We start from the raw sequence: 18597 nt of genomic DNA on the forward strand, positions 1-18597 counted from the left end.
AGGGAAATGAATGTGATTAGTTATATTTTGTAAACTTAAGATAACAATTCTTTTCTAATTATCTTCCTCCTCATTTCACTTTCAAGTTAATTTTTTCATATGACTAATACATTATATATCATTCATGAATGTTATTCTTTTATTTAAGAAAATCAACAATAATTAATAAATAAATGATGATGAATAATATGCTAGTAATAAAAACAATTCTTACCTATTTCTCTTCATTTTTTTTAATCTTATTTTCTCCACTATATATGACAGGAAAAAAAAACATTAGATATCCTATTGTTGTCAAAAAAGAACATTGTCATAAGATAAATAAAAATGTTAGATACTTGTGTTGACTTTGCAATGTGTATAGCATCAACCATATTTTCCTCTTCATTTCCATTGATTTTCATTGCAGATTCTTTCTCTTTTCTACAAACTACTAATCAACCTTCTTTTATACCTCTTTTCTTCCTTCTCAAATCTCAACCTTCTTCATCACAACCTTCTACTTTATCTTACCTTTCCTCTCTTACTCTTTCAACCACCATGACCCAATCTTCATTGTATGTAACATATAAAACCATAAACCATGTTCCTTTTTACTCTTTCCTTATGTTTTTCTATCTTACTTTGTTGGGTTTTGTTTTGTTTTCATAAACCAATAAAACAAAGAAATATATAACATATAACATATTGAAGTGTTGAATCTTATAGAGTTTTATGGTATTAACTTGTGCTGATTTTGTGTTCTTGTGTGTTACAGATTTAGCAGTGGATCACAGCTTGCACCATTTGTGATAAGTTCTGGTCTTCTACGTTTATCATGGAATGCTATCATTTCTTTGGAAACAGTCATTGATTCAAAACAAGGAGTGAAACTTTCTTATAAAGTTCATTCTGTTCCATTTCATGGAAAAGATTTGAAGATTATAGTATTTGAGACTCAAGACCATGATGTTAAAGTGGATTTGATTTCATTTAATGATATCAAGAAGAAAAAGTTCATTGACTTTGAGTTCTTGTGTACTGAACGTAATCCAGTTTTCTCTGTTAACAAAGATGTTTTTTCTCTCTTACATGAAAATCATCAGATCCTTGTTCAGTTGAAAGATGAGGTAAATTTCATCCTTTTCCTTTCATTTTTCTAAGCACTTTTCTGGGTTTGATTCGAAATTTTGCAAGGTGGAAATATTTTAACATAATTTGGAAAGTGATTGAATATGTGAACTGCATAAAAAACTTTTTCTTGTACCTGCAAATTTAGAGATTGATTGATGTATGGACTAGTCAAACTTATTAGTTATTAACTATAACACTCTTTTGACTTGGAAAAGTTTCTGAGTTTGGCTCTAAATAAGTAAAGGTGTATCTATTAGTTATGATTACCAAAGATTAAAAAAGAAAAAGAAACATTAGTAGTTAGCTAGAGGATTGTATGTGGACAAAAGTGTTAGTTCAACCCTACTCAAATCCAAAAGTGAACTTAATGATGTGGAAATAGGAGTTTTTATTTATTTATAGTAAATACCCTTATTAAAACAATATCCTTTTATGCAATTCTAATTCCTTAAATCAATTGGTCTAGTGGTATAAGGCTCTGTTAGATCCCCAGAAAGACCAAAAGGTCAAGGTTCGATTTTTAGGAGCGATATTTATTGGGAGGGGCAATCATACACCCCGAAAGAGATTAGTTCCTTACCCATAGGGTGAGAAGATACTCTTGATAGTGAAAAGTCGGATTGATTGTTAGGAATGATTTTGTCCTGGTGACATAGTTTGTAAGCCAATGTATGAATGAAAGGATAACTCTCCTAAGTTTCACATGTTTACTAAATATTTTTGTTACCAACACTGAGGAAATATATATGAGTGTTTATCTGCTATGTAAATAGCCATAGTACTTTTCTAAGTACACTTAATTACATTTTACTGAATAGGAAACTCTATGCATACATTATCAGATTGTGTCACTATGAGAATGTTGCATTGTTCTTTTTCTTTTTCTGTCCTGTTTCATCATGTTCACTTAACCTTTATAGTAATAGTAGGGATAAATTTTTCTAGACATATCATTTTCTTCATGTGCAAACTCTATTAACAATGCTTAATGCAGATTACTAGCTCCACTCAATTGATTGTTACTGGAAGTGGTCTTGCTGGATCAGTTGCTTCTCTTTTCACTATATATCTATTAGATACCAACGGTTCGGGAAAGAATCGCCCTCTCTGCATCACCTTCGGTTCGCCCCTTATCGGTGACAAAAAATTGCAAGAATCGATATCACGTAGTTCTACTTGGAATTCTTGCTTTCTAAATGTAGTGTCTCACAATGACCCTCTTCCAAGGCTCTTCATAACAAACAAAACCACTTCCTACATGCCTTTCGGAACATTTCTCTTAGTTTCTGATGAAGGTTCTACTTCTTCTGAGAACTCTGAGTTTATTTTGGAACTTCTTGTGGCATTAAGCTCAACCAATGTTCAAAACCAAGGATTTCAATCTGCTGAATATGGTAACATAGTCGAAAGTCTATTTCGTAAAGTAATTTGCAAGAACCTTACATCTCAGGCTGAGAACATTAATCTTTCTGATTCACTACTTGCAAGTATTAGTCTGCAGTTGTTGGCTCTAGGATTGGCACCACTTATACAGGTACCAGAGTATATTTTATTTCTTGCAGGACTTGTCTTATCTTATAAAGTATTGAAGTCTCGTATCGGTCGAGAATATATCAGTCATTTATTCTAAGAACACGAAGTTCACATTTGAGATAAAGTGTGCAAACTTCACATTCGAGATGTCGAGATCTTGGATGAGACATATCGATATCATACATTGAATTGTTATTTTTACATTTGTGGAGCATGGATCAAACATTAATATTTTGGTAAATCATAAATCCAATTTCTCCTTGGTCTCATTTCTAAAGTTGATTTAACAGGAATCCAATATTTCGAAAAAGTTGAAAACATTAGAAGTGAAATTCATTATGGACAAAAGGACATTATTTGATCCAAGCAGGAAACTAAATGTATTGAAGAAAGATATGGCTCAACTTGAATGGTACAAGAAGAAAACTAAAAACCAAGGAATAGGGTACTACGACAGCTTTCGGAACATGTACTCGCATTTCGACCTCGACGTCATTGGGTTCCAGAAGAACCTAACAAAATACTGGGAAAAGATGGTTGAAGAGGCAGAGATGAAGCCTCAAAAAGAAGGTTCACAATTCCGAACCCGTTGGCTCTATGCCGGAACTAATTACAGAAGAATGGTTGAACCTTTGGTTATTGCTGAATACTATAGGGACAAAGGTCAAGACTATGTGAACAAGAAAAGGTCTAAACATTTGAAAAAGTTGGAAAATTGGTTGAATGAAGGGAATGAGAGAACTAGAGATAGTTTAAACAAAACAAATAAACATAATGTTGAGTCCATTTTAACCTTGGATTCTTGCTTTTGGGCACATGTTGAAGAGGCTATAATTGCATGCAAAGAGTTCAAGGAGTTGAACAATGAAAAAGCAAAGAATAAATTGGATGAGTTTGAGAAGTATGTATATAATCTGCTGAAGAATTATGCAGTGTCACCAGAGATATTCTTGTCAGGCAGCAGCTATATAAAATGGTGGAATGAGTATAAAGCAATCAAGGGAAGTTCATATGATTCAACACTTTCAAGCTTTATGAGCAAATCTGAAAATTACAAGGAATATGCAGAGGGAACTTTCGATTTTCTCTGAGTGTGTAATGATGATCTAATAAAGTATACTTTAGTTGGTTGAGTTTTGGAAAAATGTGTGTTCAAATCTTGTAATGTATTTATTCCTTGTTTGAATGTTTATTATTGAACTCTTGTTTCTATTGGCAGTGATTTAATTTGTACTTTGTTTTTTTTCTACCATGATTCTTATGTAACCAAACATCTTAGTATCTTAGCTCCATTACCCTCAAAATAGACATAATCATATATCTATATTTCTATGAAGAGTAATGTGTTTGAGTTAGTTCTGAAAAATACATTATTTTAATAATCAATTATAAGTATAATAATATATCATAAATTTTATAGTAGAACATTTTTATGTTCAAACATGGAAGGTTTGTATATGAAAGCTTTTTGTTAACCAACACTCTTTCTTTTAGCTATACATTATTTGTCTGCCTTAAAGATTCTTAGCTTTGTGTCACCTAAAAGTCCAAAAATATAAGATATTGAGCTTTTATTTTATGCAAAAAATTAATGGAGTTACATGTGTATGCAGAATGGAGAGTATGCAAGCTAATTAGTTTTAAGGTAATTTGAAAAGCCATGTTTCAAGTGTGAAGATAGGACCGGCCTTCACATGAGATCATGAGACTAATTCTTATAAAGTATTACTTCTAGAACTTTAACTAATTAATTATAAATTCTACATGTTCTATCCAAATTTTCGTGTAGAGTTTTGTAGTTGTTCTTAAATGTGGAAGAAGTTGATTGGCAATCATATCTCCCTATTCAATCTGGATAAGAGCCAATCTTGGACTATCTTCGATGAGTATCTGAAAAAGAACTTCAAAATTCAAGCCAGAATAAGTGGTTTGCTTTAGAGACATAAAGTAGAGTAAGCGTATATTTTCCTTATAAGTGACTTCATCTAGTTATTGTGAGGTGGAGTGGTCTGTACTCTAGTAGGTGATCAATCATCGTTAAGGACGATATCACTTTATCATATCTCATATTGACAATATTGTAGATTTGGACTACCTTTGTCATATGGGCAACATGAGTTTGTACTACTCAGGCTACATAGTTTTATCTTTGGTGTGAAGGAAGGTTTTTCTACATTGCAAGTGTTGATTTGATTGTCTTATTTTCGTCGTCATATTTCCTAGCTAGGTCTATGTTCTAGAATGATCGATATTTGTATAAGCTAGATCTTACTTGTTTGATTATTGGCGACGACGGGTGTTAACCGGTATTAACATTGGGATACCAACCAAAAGGATATTTTTTGCTATGTGCATGCTATTTGTTCTTTGTGGATGAAAAAAAATCACAAATATATGAAAATGGAATGTTGGCAACATAAAGAGAAAGAACAGAGTTAAAAATGAAAACAGAGGGAATAAATTAAATGTGAGGTAAAAGTGAGATTTGTCATAAATCTTTTCCGTTTTATAACATATATAGATATATGTGTATGTATATTTAATTAAATTTATGGTTTCTTGTTATTTATATTTTCGTTAAGTTACATATCTTTTTTCGATAAGGAAAAATTATATTAATAGGAGTACAAGGATACCTTCCACCAATAAATTGTTGATCTAATGGTGTAAGGTTTTACTGGATCTACTTGAAAAAGTTTGATTTCTGATAGCGACACTTGTTGAGAGAGGAAACCACGAACCCTAAATGGATTAGTTCATTACTCAAAAAATGTGAGAGAATACCCTTGGTAGTACAGAAAAACAAGGGTGCTCTCTCAATTCAAAGAGAAGATCAATTGTTGATTTTTTTAGAAGCTAGATGAATACAAATTTTTGGATCATTACACCAATTTCCAAAAGTTAAGCTAGATACCCTATTATAGAAACACACAAAAAACATAAGCCATGATGATTTCTTACCATTTATGTCATGATGATCGATAGTATATGACTTTTGTTCTTTTGTGTGGAGGTGGTAGAGCTAGAATGTTCATCTTTCAGCTAAATTTGAGTAGGGGTTAGTTTTGGACTACCTTGATGGGCTCCCGAAAGAGCACTCAAACATTTAATTCAATATAGGTGAAAATATGTAGATATAAGACAAAGTGAGAGTATATGAGTACGAGAGTGTAAGTTTACACTTACTCGTTAGAGGACTCCCCTAAATTGAGTGAGACATATTCCACGATGAGATATTTTAATCATGACAGGTTGTCCAACTAGATCTTCCCAAGTGTGAGTGACTTTATTTGTGTCGAGTAGCTTTGTTGCTTCTATGCTTTGGTTAGCATAGTGTTTTATCCAAGGTGGGTCATTTTGTCCTCTGTTCAAGTTATTGTAGTTGTATATCAAGTAAGTCCTTGCCGCATGAGAGAGGGTAACCCACAGTTTTTAGAAGGTGTATTCAACTCTATAGTATTGTCTGTACTGATTAGGCAATGAGTCAGTCTTGTAACAAATGTTTGTTATTTTACGAGTGTTGACTACACCATGTCTTACCATTGTCACTATTTCCATCAGTTAGGTCAGTCATCAAGACGTGATTGACAGTCACGCACCAAATCTTATACGTCTAGTGATGGGTCGTAGCATTATGAATAAGTCAATACATGTCGATCCACATTCTAGAATGGAAAAAAAAATTATACTAACGTTACATAAATATTTTATATGTTAAAACAAAATGGCATAAGTAAGTTTTAATTAGTTGTAGACAATATGAAAATTGATTGATTTGAAATTCTCAATGAACACAAGAAGAGCATGAGAGAGAGAAGTGAAAGTAGTTTGAAAGGTGGACGTTCATTGATCTAATAAGAGAATCCAATGGCAACCAGCTAAGCTAAACAATAATAATTTACAGATATTAGCATTGCCAGTGCCAGCCCATTGTCCCCATTCCATCCAAGATCACATGTCTCAAACGTTGTCTCACTCTATGTCCGAAGTCAATCAGAATATTCTATTTTATTACTTTTTGCTTTTAAAATTTTTATTCTATCCGATATATAATTGACTTGAGACAGAGAATGAGATACGGTCGAGTACATGTCATCTACATCCCATTCCTCTCCCCCTTTAACTTAAATCCCCTCACTACCCTTTCCCTCTCACTCTTTCTCTTCACTTTCCACTTTCACAATGCATTCTTCATCTTTCTTCTTCTTCTTATTCTTCTTCTTCTTCCCTATCATATCACAATCAAGACTTACCCTTGATTTCTACAAACAATCATGCCCTCAGTTTCATCAAATCATTCAAGACACTGTCACTTCCAAACAGATCTCATCCCCAACCACCGCCGCCGCCACCATCCGCCTCTTCCTCCACGACTGTCTCCTCCCTAACGGCTGCGACGCCTCCCTCCTCCTCTCCTCCACTCCTTTCTCCACCGCTGAACGTGACAACGACATCAACCTCTCCCTCCCCGGCGACGCCTTCGACCTCGTCGTTCGCATCAAAACCGCCCTCGAGCTCGCCTGCCCCAACACTGTCTCCTGCTCCGACATCCTCGCCGCCTCAACCCGCAACCTCCTCGTCATGCTCGGCGGACCTAACTTCCCTGTCTTCCTCGGCCGCCGTGATGGCACCGTCTCAACCTCCGCTTCCGTCACCAACCACCTCCCGAAACCCGCCATGGCTATGTCTCAGATCATCGACATCTTCACCCAACGCGGCTTCACCGTCGAAGAATTCGTTGCTCTCACTGGGGCCCACACCGTTGGTTTAACTCATTGCTCAGAAATATTCAACAATAAAAGCAACAACAACATTCACAACGATAACGGTTACAACCCTCGTTTCGCAGAAGCGTTAGAGAAGGCGTGTGGGAATTACAAGAATGACCCTACACTATCGGTGTTTAACGATATAATGACACCTGGCAAATTCGATAACATGTACTTCCAGAACCTTCCGAAGGGTTTAGGAGTATTGAAATCGGATCATGGGTTGTATAGTGATAACAGAACGAAGCCATTTGTGGACAGATTTGGGAAAGATGAGAATGAATTTTTTAGGGTTTTTGCCAAATCAATGCAGAAGCTTAGTTTTTTGGGTGTTAAAACTGGGAGAAGAGGTGAAATCAGAAGAAGGTGTGATCAAATTAATTGATTTTGTTTTTGTGTTTCAGATTGTAATGATATTAGTAAACAATGTTTTAAATAATGTTTTTGATAATATATAGTTACAATTGCGATTTATGAAATTCATGTTATTTAAGGTTGATTATATAATATATAGGTGTTGTTGGATTTGGGTGTTCTCTGAATAGATGATGAGTTTTATTTTTACTTAGTGTTATGTTGTAAAATTTAATTGAAGCTCTAATTTCATCTGATTTTTGTTATAGTAAGAGTATAATATATATCTTTTTCTCTCAATGTAAAGATTAAAATTCATCATTCTTATATGCCACTCATGAATGATGGGTGAAGAGGGTAAAAATTATTTACACTCTGCATAAATCTTTCTCTTGGAAAAGATGTAGCATTTTACATGATTATTTTTTTGTATTACTAAAAGTATTTCTAAAATTAATCTCTCGAGATTCATGGTTATCTTGCCAATAATAATTAAAAATTCTTAACTAGAATTTCATGTCTTTAATTTTAAGTAAACTTATTCACTTTTTGTCTCTTATCCCTTTTTGGTATAAGTAAAAACTAATCCTTATGATGTGTATGGTCTTTTTCACCTAAAATTTAATCTTTTGAACTAATACAATTTTTTGGATCTAATAGATTTTTACATCACTAAATTAATACATTATTGGTGATTTTTTATTCTTTAGTAGACATAATAACAAAAATTAGTACTAACAAAATAAACATTAAAATTTAAAAGATTTTTAACCCTTTAATCAATTATTTTTTATTAATTCAGTTCAATTAGTGTCTAATAGATCTTTATTATCTTAGGATCCTTATATTATTATTTTGAAAATCTTGGAACCTGTATTTTGTCGGTTGTGTTTATTATGGTTAGCAATAGTTAATCAATAGATTTGACATAAAAGTAAGCATTTTGGAAACACGATGATTATGAAAATTGTTACCCGGTTCCTTATTATAGGAAGTGTGTTTCTTTAAAGACTAATATTATATAGTGCTATAAAATTATTCTACAAATTCTGACTAAAAAAAAAGTAATATATAGTACTTATAAGTTAATCATTAAAAAAATAAAGTATCATGATATATGTAACTTTTTTGTTGATAAAGAATTAATATGATAATTTAATAGAACACATATCATTTTTTTTAAATAATTGGGTTCATCTTTATATGTTACTTTAAAAAGTTAGACAACAACGATGTTCTATAACTTAATCAGATGATATATCAAAATTATTAAAATCTTTTATCTACTCAGTTTAGCTATTTTTTTAGCAAATTAGATTTACTCATATTTATTTGTCATTTTATAAAATCAAAACAACATTAATGATCATTCTCAGAATTCTTCCCCTACTTGATTAATAAGTGATAATACACAAAAATTTGGTTATAATTATTACATAAATAATAGGTAGAGTTGTGAAATATTACATAAATTTGATACAAATAGATATATTAATAATTTTCTTAATTGGTGCATTACAAACTTAAATGACAACTAATTAATAATTTAGGTAGTATTATATAAATTTAATAGAAATAAATATATTAATTGTATTTCTTAATTTGTTAGCGCTAAAAGAAACACTTGGAAACGAAAACAGTATAAAATAAAAGATGCATAATGAAGTTATGGTTTGTGCTTAAACAAATGAAAAAAGACAATGGTGTAGAATTTACCAAGACAATATTAAATTGAAGAAGATGCCTTTTCATTACGATAAGATAAATGATAGAACTTGTTTGTCATGGTGTGTCTTGGATAACCTATCTTCAACGATGTTTCATTCCGTTTTTTCATTTTTTAAGCTAATTATATATTGACACATGAATAAATTTTTTTATTAAAAAACATAATGTAATAAAAAGTAATACTATGATTAGTTTGAGATATGGAGTGAAACACTGTTTGAGACGAGTGATATTTGTTCATTGAATAGAACAGCTTTCAAGGCACATGCATGTGTATGCATGTTAATACAGCTACCATATGCATATTAATACAAGTATACAACTACCATAGCCTCTCCATACATTATCTTCAAAAAATAGTTCTAAAGCTTTTATACTTGAGCATGTAATTGCGTTAAATATAAGGAAAAATAAGAAGAGTTTTGGCATCTATGTTTATCCTATTACTTGTAGTTGGGAGAAAAATAAATGGTAGATCCATAAGGATGTAATGCATTAATGTTGATAGAGTGGTTTCGATTATAGTGAAATATATATATATATATATATATATATATATATATATGCTAACACTATAATATATATACTTAATACATTATAAATTATTTATTTGTATTACTTTTATTTAAGAATAATAATAATAAAAAATGAATGATAGATAATGCAATAACAATATAAAGAACTCTTATACTGTCAGTAAAGATATATTTTTCTGTTTCATTTAATGACTAAAGAAAATATATAAGTAATATTAAATTTTTTATTTTTTATCAAGAGTGTCCCCACTCAATAACTTCACATCTTTCCCAAGATCTAAAGATGTCAAAGTATGCTTTGTTTTTCCCAGCAATTTTATTTGAGAGAAAGATATATGTATTTATTCTTAGTTATTGTATCATCGATCATTCATATTTTATTATCATATTAACTTTTCAAAAAAGTAATATAAACGAATAGTGAATATTATATTGACTGCATATGAATCTTTACAATGATAATACATAATTATTGCATTCATTTTATTTTTATACACATTATAACCCGATTATCGATCAAATGTGCATGGTTTTATGAGGTAGGAAGGTTGATTGCGTGTATTGAAGACGAAGTCGTTCGTGGAAAAAAATCAACATTATTTGCACAAATTTGGCGTCCGATGTCAGAATAATTATTTTTATACCTTTCCGGATAGGGAATCAAGCAAACAAAGCGAAATCATAGATTTGTCGTGAGGTACATGCTTTTTAGGTCATCCAAGTCCATTTCAAGCCCGAAAACGGCAGTTCAATATTTTTAGCAATTTATGTTTTGGATAATTTTTGCATTAGGTTTTCTTTTTAGTATTTAAAAACTTTTGGGATGTGGTTGTCAATCTTTATCTCATCATTAATAATGAAATTCGAAAGTTTTCTTCTCCAGGTGGATTCCAGAATTTTATCTGTTAAGTTTATCGCTTATATACTTATATTCTCATTTTAAATTTAGATCTTATCAACCCTAACCCTTTATAATTCTGATTGCGTCATTTTATATGTTATAAGCTACCTATGATTTGATTTTAATTGCATAAAAATCTCTATCTAGTAAATAATATACAACACACCATTACTGAGATACATTCACTTTAGAGTATTTCCTTGTGTCCGTTTTTAATTTTATTTTTGAGTTAATCACAAAATGGGGTTAGACAACTATTTTGACTTTAAGACTTGGTATATTAGTTAAAATAAAATAAAATAAAAAAGTAGAATTGGATTCGGCGATAATTGAGGAAACAAAATCTACGAAAATATTGTAATGTGTAATGGTCAAATGATGAATGTGATAACAGAGTGTATAAACTCATAGTAGTAGAGACGTGGGACCCAGTATCATGCTTTTGTTTGCAAACATCGCATGCAGTGTTGTTATCAATTTTAAGGACTTAGATTATGATATATCACAAAAATATATTAACAGTATAAGTGTTTTTTATACTATCAGTATATTATATATTGTTTATATGTTAATTATTATTAACTTTTAAATAAAAGTAATACAAATTAATGATGAATGATGTGCTGACAATGTAAAAAATTTTACACCGAAAATGCATAAATTTTAAATTCTATTATGAAAGCTGAGACATTTATTGATGCCTTGAATTTGATGAACGCGGTTTGGGTTCAAGGCGAATAAGCTTTGGGGCCCTTCTCTACAATACAAAGAATTAAAGTATACAAAAGAAATTAACCAAAAAAAAAATAGTATACAAAATAAATCATAAAGACCAGTGGAAACTAGTATAATATATATAAGTTTGGTTTTGTTCAATAAGGAATTCGACTCGAGCTTAATATAAACTATTCTTTAGTTTGAATTTGGTAGATTAAAGTTCATCAATTCAAATTGATTTATTTAAGATAAATTATTCAAAACCGTCCTATAACTTTTCTATGTGAAATTATTCCATCTAGTTCATATTAGTTGGTACCATTGATCTCAAAGTTAGTTTTTTCTTACATAGTTAAGGTCAGTATCAATTTGGTTTCTCAAGTTTTCAGTTAATTACAAATTGGTCACTTAAATTTTTAGTTAGTCCCAAATTTGTCTAACTATTTTAGGAAGTTTTAAATGGTTTTCAATTTCATACTAACATTTAACGGGCGTTAGAAAATTTTGACATTAAGGTCAGTAATTTAAATTGCAGCCGCAATGTTGTGATATGATCGCAATATTATGGTTGCGGTAACTGCCGCAATCGCATCACACCATAATTGTGGTGTGATTTCGAATCACAATGATGCAGTCACTTCGGGCTGCAACATAACTACATTGGATCGCAATGAATTAAAAAATAGTTTTTTAATCACAAAATAATTTACATTACAATAGTCACAATCCGCATCGCAATGACCGCAATTGCAGTAACCACAATGTTACCGCAATCGAGATCACAACCGCAATTTAAAGCAAGTCAATGGTGTTAATAGATATGAACTTAATGGACTAATTTCACATAAAAGAGTTATAGGATCAATGTAAAAAATAATGAAGTTAAGAAAAAAAATGAATAATTTCACTTTTTATACCAAACATAAAGATTATTAGTTTTTTAAACATACGGTAAAACTCCATTATTGTAAAGAAGGGTTATTCGATTATTGTCCTTGTAATTTAATTTATATTTGGTTTTTGATTCATACCATTTAAAGCAATCTATTAAGTGTGACCTGGTAAACAAAGTGTTAAGCCAACTATCACATGTGCGATTAGGAGATGACATGTTCAATTTTTGTATGGAGATGGTGATTTCTCCAAAATGGCACTCATAGGTATGAAACACAAAATCTCATCATTTTTTCTTTACTATTATCGATTTTATTACATTTTTTGGGTACTACCAATGATATTCTCCCACTTTTTCTAGGTAAGAAACTCATCACTTTTGAGGTTCGTGGCTGCATCTCCAAATAATTGTCACTTTCAAGAATCGAACTCCCAACCTTGGGGATCGAGTGAAGTCATAATGTATATCATATTCATATATTTATTAGTAACTAAAATACATCAAGTTGGTAATAAGTATGGGTTTAATAGTATTGGATGAAGGAACTATTAAATGCCTAAGTCATTTGGATTTGATTGGTTTTTATGTGGTCATGGGTTTAACCTTCATTACTACTATGCACCAAAAAATATATAGTAAATGATTAAAGTATTTAATATTAATTGTTGTGAAATTAATATAAATACTTGAAATCTATAAAAGGAAATATATTAGTTTAACTTTAATTTAATATAATAATATTTTAAGAGTTTAATAGTCATGCATCGTCAGAATAAAATTCTTTACATTATCAATATATGATCCATCATTCATATATATAACTTTTATTTAAGAGATTAATGATAAATAATGCATTGACAGTGTAAACTAATCTTACATAGTCTATATATAAATATTAAAATCATATTTTAAAGTAAAATACATTATTTTAACCCCTATATTATTGTCAATTTATGTATCACTTTGTTTAGCATGTCACAACTAAATATTATATAAGCATTTAATAGAATTTCTATCAATTTATATTTTTATTGTTTGAAATAAAGTGTATAATCTTCTCACATAAAATCATATTAATGTTTTTCAGTCTGGTTTGATTAAAACCCATCAATTTTACGATTTAAACCATAACCGGTTATATCCTAGTAGCTTATATAATAGCTCTCCACTCTAATTTAATTTAGAGTCAGCACTAGTTTGATTTTCAATTGTAATCTTTATTAAAGTTAGGGGTGTGAAAAGAATGACATTAATTTGTTTACCAAAGATGTGATTAAAACTATACAATGCAATAGATTGGGTGGTCAAAATAGAAGGGGTGTATAGAGAAAGATCATAAGCTATTTGCATATGTAAAGAAAACACATAAGCTTAATAAGCTAATCATAAACCCAAATAACTTAACTCTTTTAGAATGCCCTTTTGGATTTCAAGATGATGATGCTAGAGATTATTTCTCACTAGGATCCTTAAGACATTTGACTCTTCAATCATATGGATATAAAAAGAACTAAAATAAAATTAACCAAGAAACATGTCCCTTAAGTTTATTATTACAACTTGCAAGATTGAAGATAAATAACAATGTAAGGATAAGTTGAGTTCCTAACAATGGTAGGTTGGGTTGGGACTTAAGTTTCTAACAATGTTTAAATTTGATTGATGAGTGAGTTATTTTCTTAAATTTGGATGTGGTATCCTCAACAATGTTATTAGGCTCAAACGACCCAACAGAATCCGAATAAAATAGGTTACATAGAATAAAGAAAGAGTATGAAGTATTCATTGTGTGCAAGGAGTATAACACTTTATAAACCAACATTACCAGGTCTTTGTCAATGTTTGTAGAAGCAACCTTCTACTTATAGATTTTCTTTAGATATTTAGAGCTAAAAAGTCTATAATTGATATGACTCTTATACGTATAGAGACCAAGTTTTGCAATTGCGGCATGATATGATTGTAGTGGTCATTACAATTGCTATATTGTAGTCGAATTATGTAATGCAGTCCACTATTTAAATCACTAATTGTATATACATTTCTACCTATATATTTATTTCTATGCCTATGCCTATGACTATGTCCATGTCATGTCTATAATCCATCAATAACTTGCACCTTATTAAATTTATGCATGGGTAAGTTAATCTGAGTTAGTGAACTATAATTGAGTCGAATTTGAGTTAAAAAAATAGTTTGACATTGAACTTAACTAAAAATTAGATTCGAACTAATCCTTAACGAGTCGAGCTGAGCTTAATGAAGTTCAACTTAATTAATTTCTACTCATAATCGGAAAAGTTGGAGTGTATACATTTCCATCATTCTTTAACTGAACTCAATCTTGAAAGGAAATATCACATTCCCACATGCTTTATTGTACATTCATTGGAAATCAAAAGCTCCTTTAGCATAGTCTTCATAATTGCTAGCATTGTTCATGAAACTTGCAAGTGTTGAATCATATGAACTTCCCTTAATTTCTTTATACTCTTTTCACCAACTCATATAGCTGCTTTTATGCAAGAAAATCTCTGGTATTAGAGCCTCTTCAACATGTGCCCAAAAGCATGAATCCAATGTTAAAATGTGTAGACATTTTTTTGATCACATAGTCTTTACCACCATCCCTATAGTATTGAGTAACAACTCAAGATTCAACCATTCTCCTGTAAGTAGTCCTACCATAGAGCCGGCGTCTTGTACGAAATCCGGCATTCTTTTCGAGCCTTCATCCCTATCTCTTCAACCATTTCCCCCCGGAAAAGTGTTGGTTTCTTCTCTAACTCAACAACAGCAGCATGGTCCAATTGTGAGTAAATGTACCTATAGTTGTCATAGTACCCCATCCCTTGATTTTTAGTTTTTTTTTCCTTGTAGTATTCAAATTGGAATCTCAACTTAGAACCATTGAGCCTAGGGTTATTTCATTCTATTATTTTCATCAATGAAATGTGTGAAGAAATGTGGCTCTCATGGTTTCTTTCCCAACAAGTTTTCTGTTTCACTACCCAACCATTTGTTAACAAAGGAAGATTTTGCAATAGGATAACTTCTTAACAATGTATGTCACATTTTCCTTATTATTTTTATTAATTTATGCTATATTTATAATTGAATATGATGAAATAATTAGAGGAGCTTTCTACAATTGTAATATCATATCATGAAATCAAACTAAATTCACCCACATAAAACTTTTTAAAAGAAAAATGTAAGACCTAAATAAAACAACCTTTTCATTCTAGATTATGACCTTATGGAGCACATAATTAAAGAAAAGAAAAGAAAGTGAAATGGGAAAAGAATAAGATAGAATAAGTTGTTACTCTTTTGAGCATTATTCTGGGACATTGAACAAGTTTTCACTAAATAACTCTACAACACTTTCATGTTCATAACTTCATAGATTCATTGTAAACTTTCAGAAGTTAAACTTTTACTTAACTCTAAATGGAATCAAAGAATGAAAAACGTATAATCTGACCTTAAATTATCTTAAGATAGCAAAATTTGTGTGCAAAAAGGAGAGAAAAAATAAAGATAACCAGCTTATGCAAACGATGGAATAAAATAAAGTGATAGCATATATTCCAAACTACAACATCACTTTCTGGCTCAAAAATCTTTATCTTTATTAATCTTTCTCCTAGTTTATTCCATCAACAACATTACAATCAATGTTCCCTAATCACAATTAATCCTCATAAGTTCATTCCAGCTGAAATTCATAACGATTGTTGTATTTCTACTCCTCATAAGTGAGAACCCATAAATAAATTCAGGGTTCTACCTTTTAATCCAACTTTAAAATAGTAAACAATGAGGAAAAATTCAACAACAAAGCAGCAACTTCAACAACATTGTTTGAAGATGTAAAAAATCAATAATTACACTTGTAAAAAGAACAAAATTGTAGCCTTACTCAGCACTCGAATTATGAAGTTGTTTGACACATGTAGCCGACTACGCTGAACAAAAAAAAACTTGATTGTTGTTATTATAGTCAAAACTCGGACGAGTTAGCATTAGAATCATCCAACTCGCTACAATGTCGGCCACGAGTTCGACAACCTAACCCGGAGTCGAGTAGATCCTCCCAATCCACATCCTCCTCCTCTTCCTCCTTCCCTCTCATCATCTCCAAAATCCGCCTCACCTTCTCCCTCGCCCTCTCACTCCCGACCTTCTCCACCTTTTGCAACACCTCCACCACCCCTGCCGCCTTTGCCAATGCCTTAAATCTCAACCCACCATGACTCAATGCATACATCACACTCACACAACTCTCTCGAGTTGACCCGATTCCCAACTCGGACCCACCCAACAACCCCACCAAACATTCAACCACACCCGCATCCAACATTGCAGCCCGCCCATCCGACCCAGAGCCCAAATTACACAAAATCAACAAAACCCGACTTATCATATGACCCGACTCAACCATCATCATTAAAACTGGAACCGAACCGAACTTAACCATCTTTGACATATTACTCTGAACCATGGATAAATGATAAAGCGCTAGGGCCGAGTCATGACGCGTGCGCTCACTCTCCGAACGCAGCGCGTGAAGCAAGGGTTGCAAACCACCCAGAACACCAATGGCGGTTTTGTTATCATGTTCTATAGCCAAACTAAAGAGCGCACCGGAAGCGAGTTCCTGCGATTCAGAGGATCCCAGCCTCAAAACTTCAATCAACGGTGGAACAATCCCTGACCGTACGATCTTCACCTTGTTTAATTTCTCCAACGAAAGGTTGACCACTGAAGCAAGAGCGTTGACCTGAACATTCGTGTACTTTGAAACAATGAGAGATTTTAAAACAGAGAGTAATTGAGATGTGCAGAGAGAAACCCTAATTTCCTCTCTTGTTCTTGTAATCTTTCTAAGTGAAATTAAACCCTCTTCGATGATGAAAATTTGGGGGCTTTTGAGGTTTGATATGATTTGTTCCAATTCAGGGATTGTGGTGGGTTCAATTTCAGAAGAGGAATTTGAAGAGTAAGAGTAGTAGCAACTAGGTTTTATTGAAAATTGAAGAGGTGGTGTTGAAGCTGAAGCTGAAGCATTAGTAGCTATGGATTCGTCTGAGGTAGAATAAAAAAGTGCTGGCCTATTAGGGATTTGGGTTTCGGCGCGGTTGAAATTGAAATTAGGGTTTTCCTCCATCCTCAAAATCAAATCTTTTTCCGAAACTGTAGCAACTTGGGTTGGCACATTCTGATTCTGATCACTCTGTTTTGAAATTATTGCGTGTATGATGTTTTCTGTAGTGGTGGAATCTGGTGCGACGAGAGTATTGTTGGAGTTTATACACCATTTGGTTATGGCGGATTTGAGGGCAAGGTTGGGGATAACGTTGGAGAAATCAGGGGTAGTACCATCTAAGAGTTGAGGGGTAAAGTTGAGATTTTGACAAGTTTGAACAGTGATTCGATCGAAGGAGTGGCCTGAAGAGACTATAACTGGATCTGACATTAGGGTTTTGGTTATGGGGCAGAGAAATTCTTCTGGGGGTTTTTCTGTAATTTTGTTGTTGGGTTTTGAAGGTGGTTGTTGTTGTGATTTGGTGTGGTGGAAAAAGATTTGCTTCCATTTGAACCTTGGAGTAATGGGTTGTGGAAGTTTATCTGATTTCTTGTTGTGTGTGTTTTTTCTGTGGACTAAGAGCTTCAGTGTTTGTTGAATCTCCATGGAATTGTTGTAACTTGTTTGAATGAAGTTATCACTTTTTGTGAAGCATATAGAGATGAGGTGAAGATCCCATAATTTAAGGTTTTGATAGATGTTAGTATGTTAAGTGTTGAAGGGGTTGTAGTGGGTGAAAGAGAGTGAGTGAGTCAGAGAATGATGATTGATTTGGTGTAGCAGGTGCAGGGTTTGGGTTTGAGGACTGTGCCACTGTGGTGTGATGTAGAGTTTTGATTCCTTTGCTTTTGGGATATCTACCCATAGGAAAGGAAAAGCTGAGGGAGTGATCATACATCGCAAACACACCATTCTTAACCTGAGTAAGTTTAAAAAACTTATTCTTGAAGTAATTG

General features: G+C 32.2%; 3 protein-coding genes across 3 annotated transcripts; 2 read left to right on the plus strand and 1 right to left on the minus strand.

Moving 5' to 3' along the window:
• Positions 354-3979, plus strand: LOC109354687 (senescence-associated carboxylesterase 101). The gene is made up of 4 exons (XM_019597352.1): positions 354-557; positions 758-1109; positions 2108-2647; positions 2937-3979. Exons 1-4 carry the CDS (start codon positions 355-357, stop codon positions 3735-3737), a joined length of 1896 nt encoding a protein of 631 aa, XP_019452897.1. The 5' UTR covers position 354; the 3' UTR covers positions 3738-3979.
• LOC109354886 (peroxidase 31-like) lies at positions 6789-7865 on the plus strand. The gene has a single exon (XM_019597681.1). It carries the CDS (start codon positions 6829-6831, stop codon positions 7798-7800), a length of 972 nt encoding a protein of 323 aa, XP_019453226.1. The 5' UTR covers positions 6789-6828; the 3' UTR covers positions 7801-7865.
• On the minus strand, positions 16118-18421 carry LOC109354691 (U-box domain-containing protein 40-like). The gene has a single exon (XM_019597357.1). It carries the CDS (start codon positions 18245-18247, stop codon positions 16556-16558), a length of 1692 nt encoding a protein of 563 aa, XP_019452902.1. The 5' UTR covers positions 18248-18421; the 3' UTR covers positions 16118-16555.

The sequence above is a fragment of the Lupinus angustifolius genome, chromosome LG08 (genome assembly GCF_001865875.1).
Source record: "Lupinus angustifolius cultivar Tanjil chromosome LG08, LupAngTanjil_v1.0, whole genome shotgun sequence".
Classification (NCBI taxonomy): Eukaryota; Viridiplantae; Streptophyta; class Magnoliopsida; order Fabales; family Fabaceae; genus Lupinus; species Lupinus angustifolius.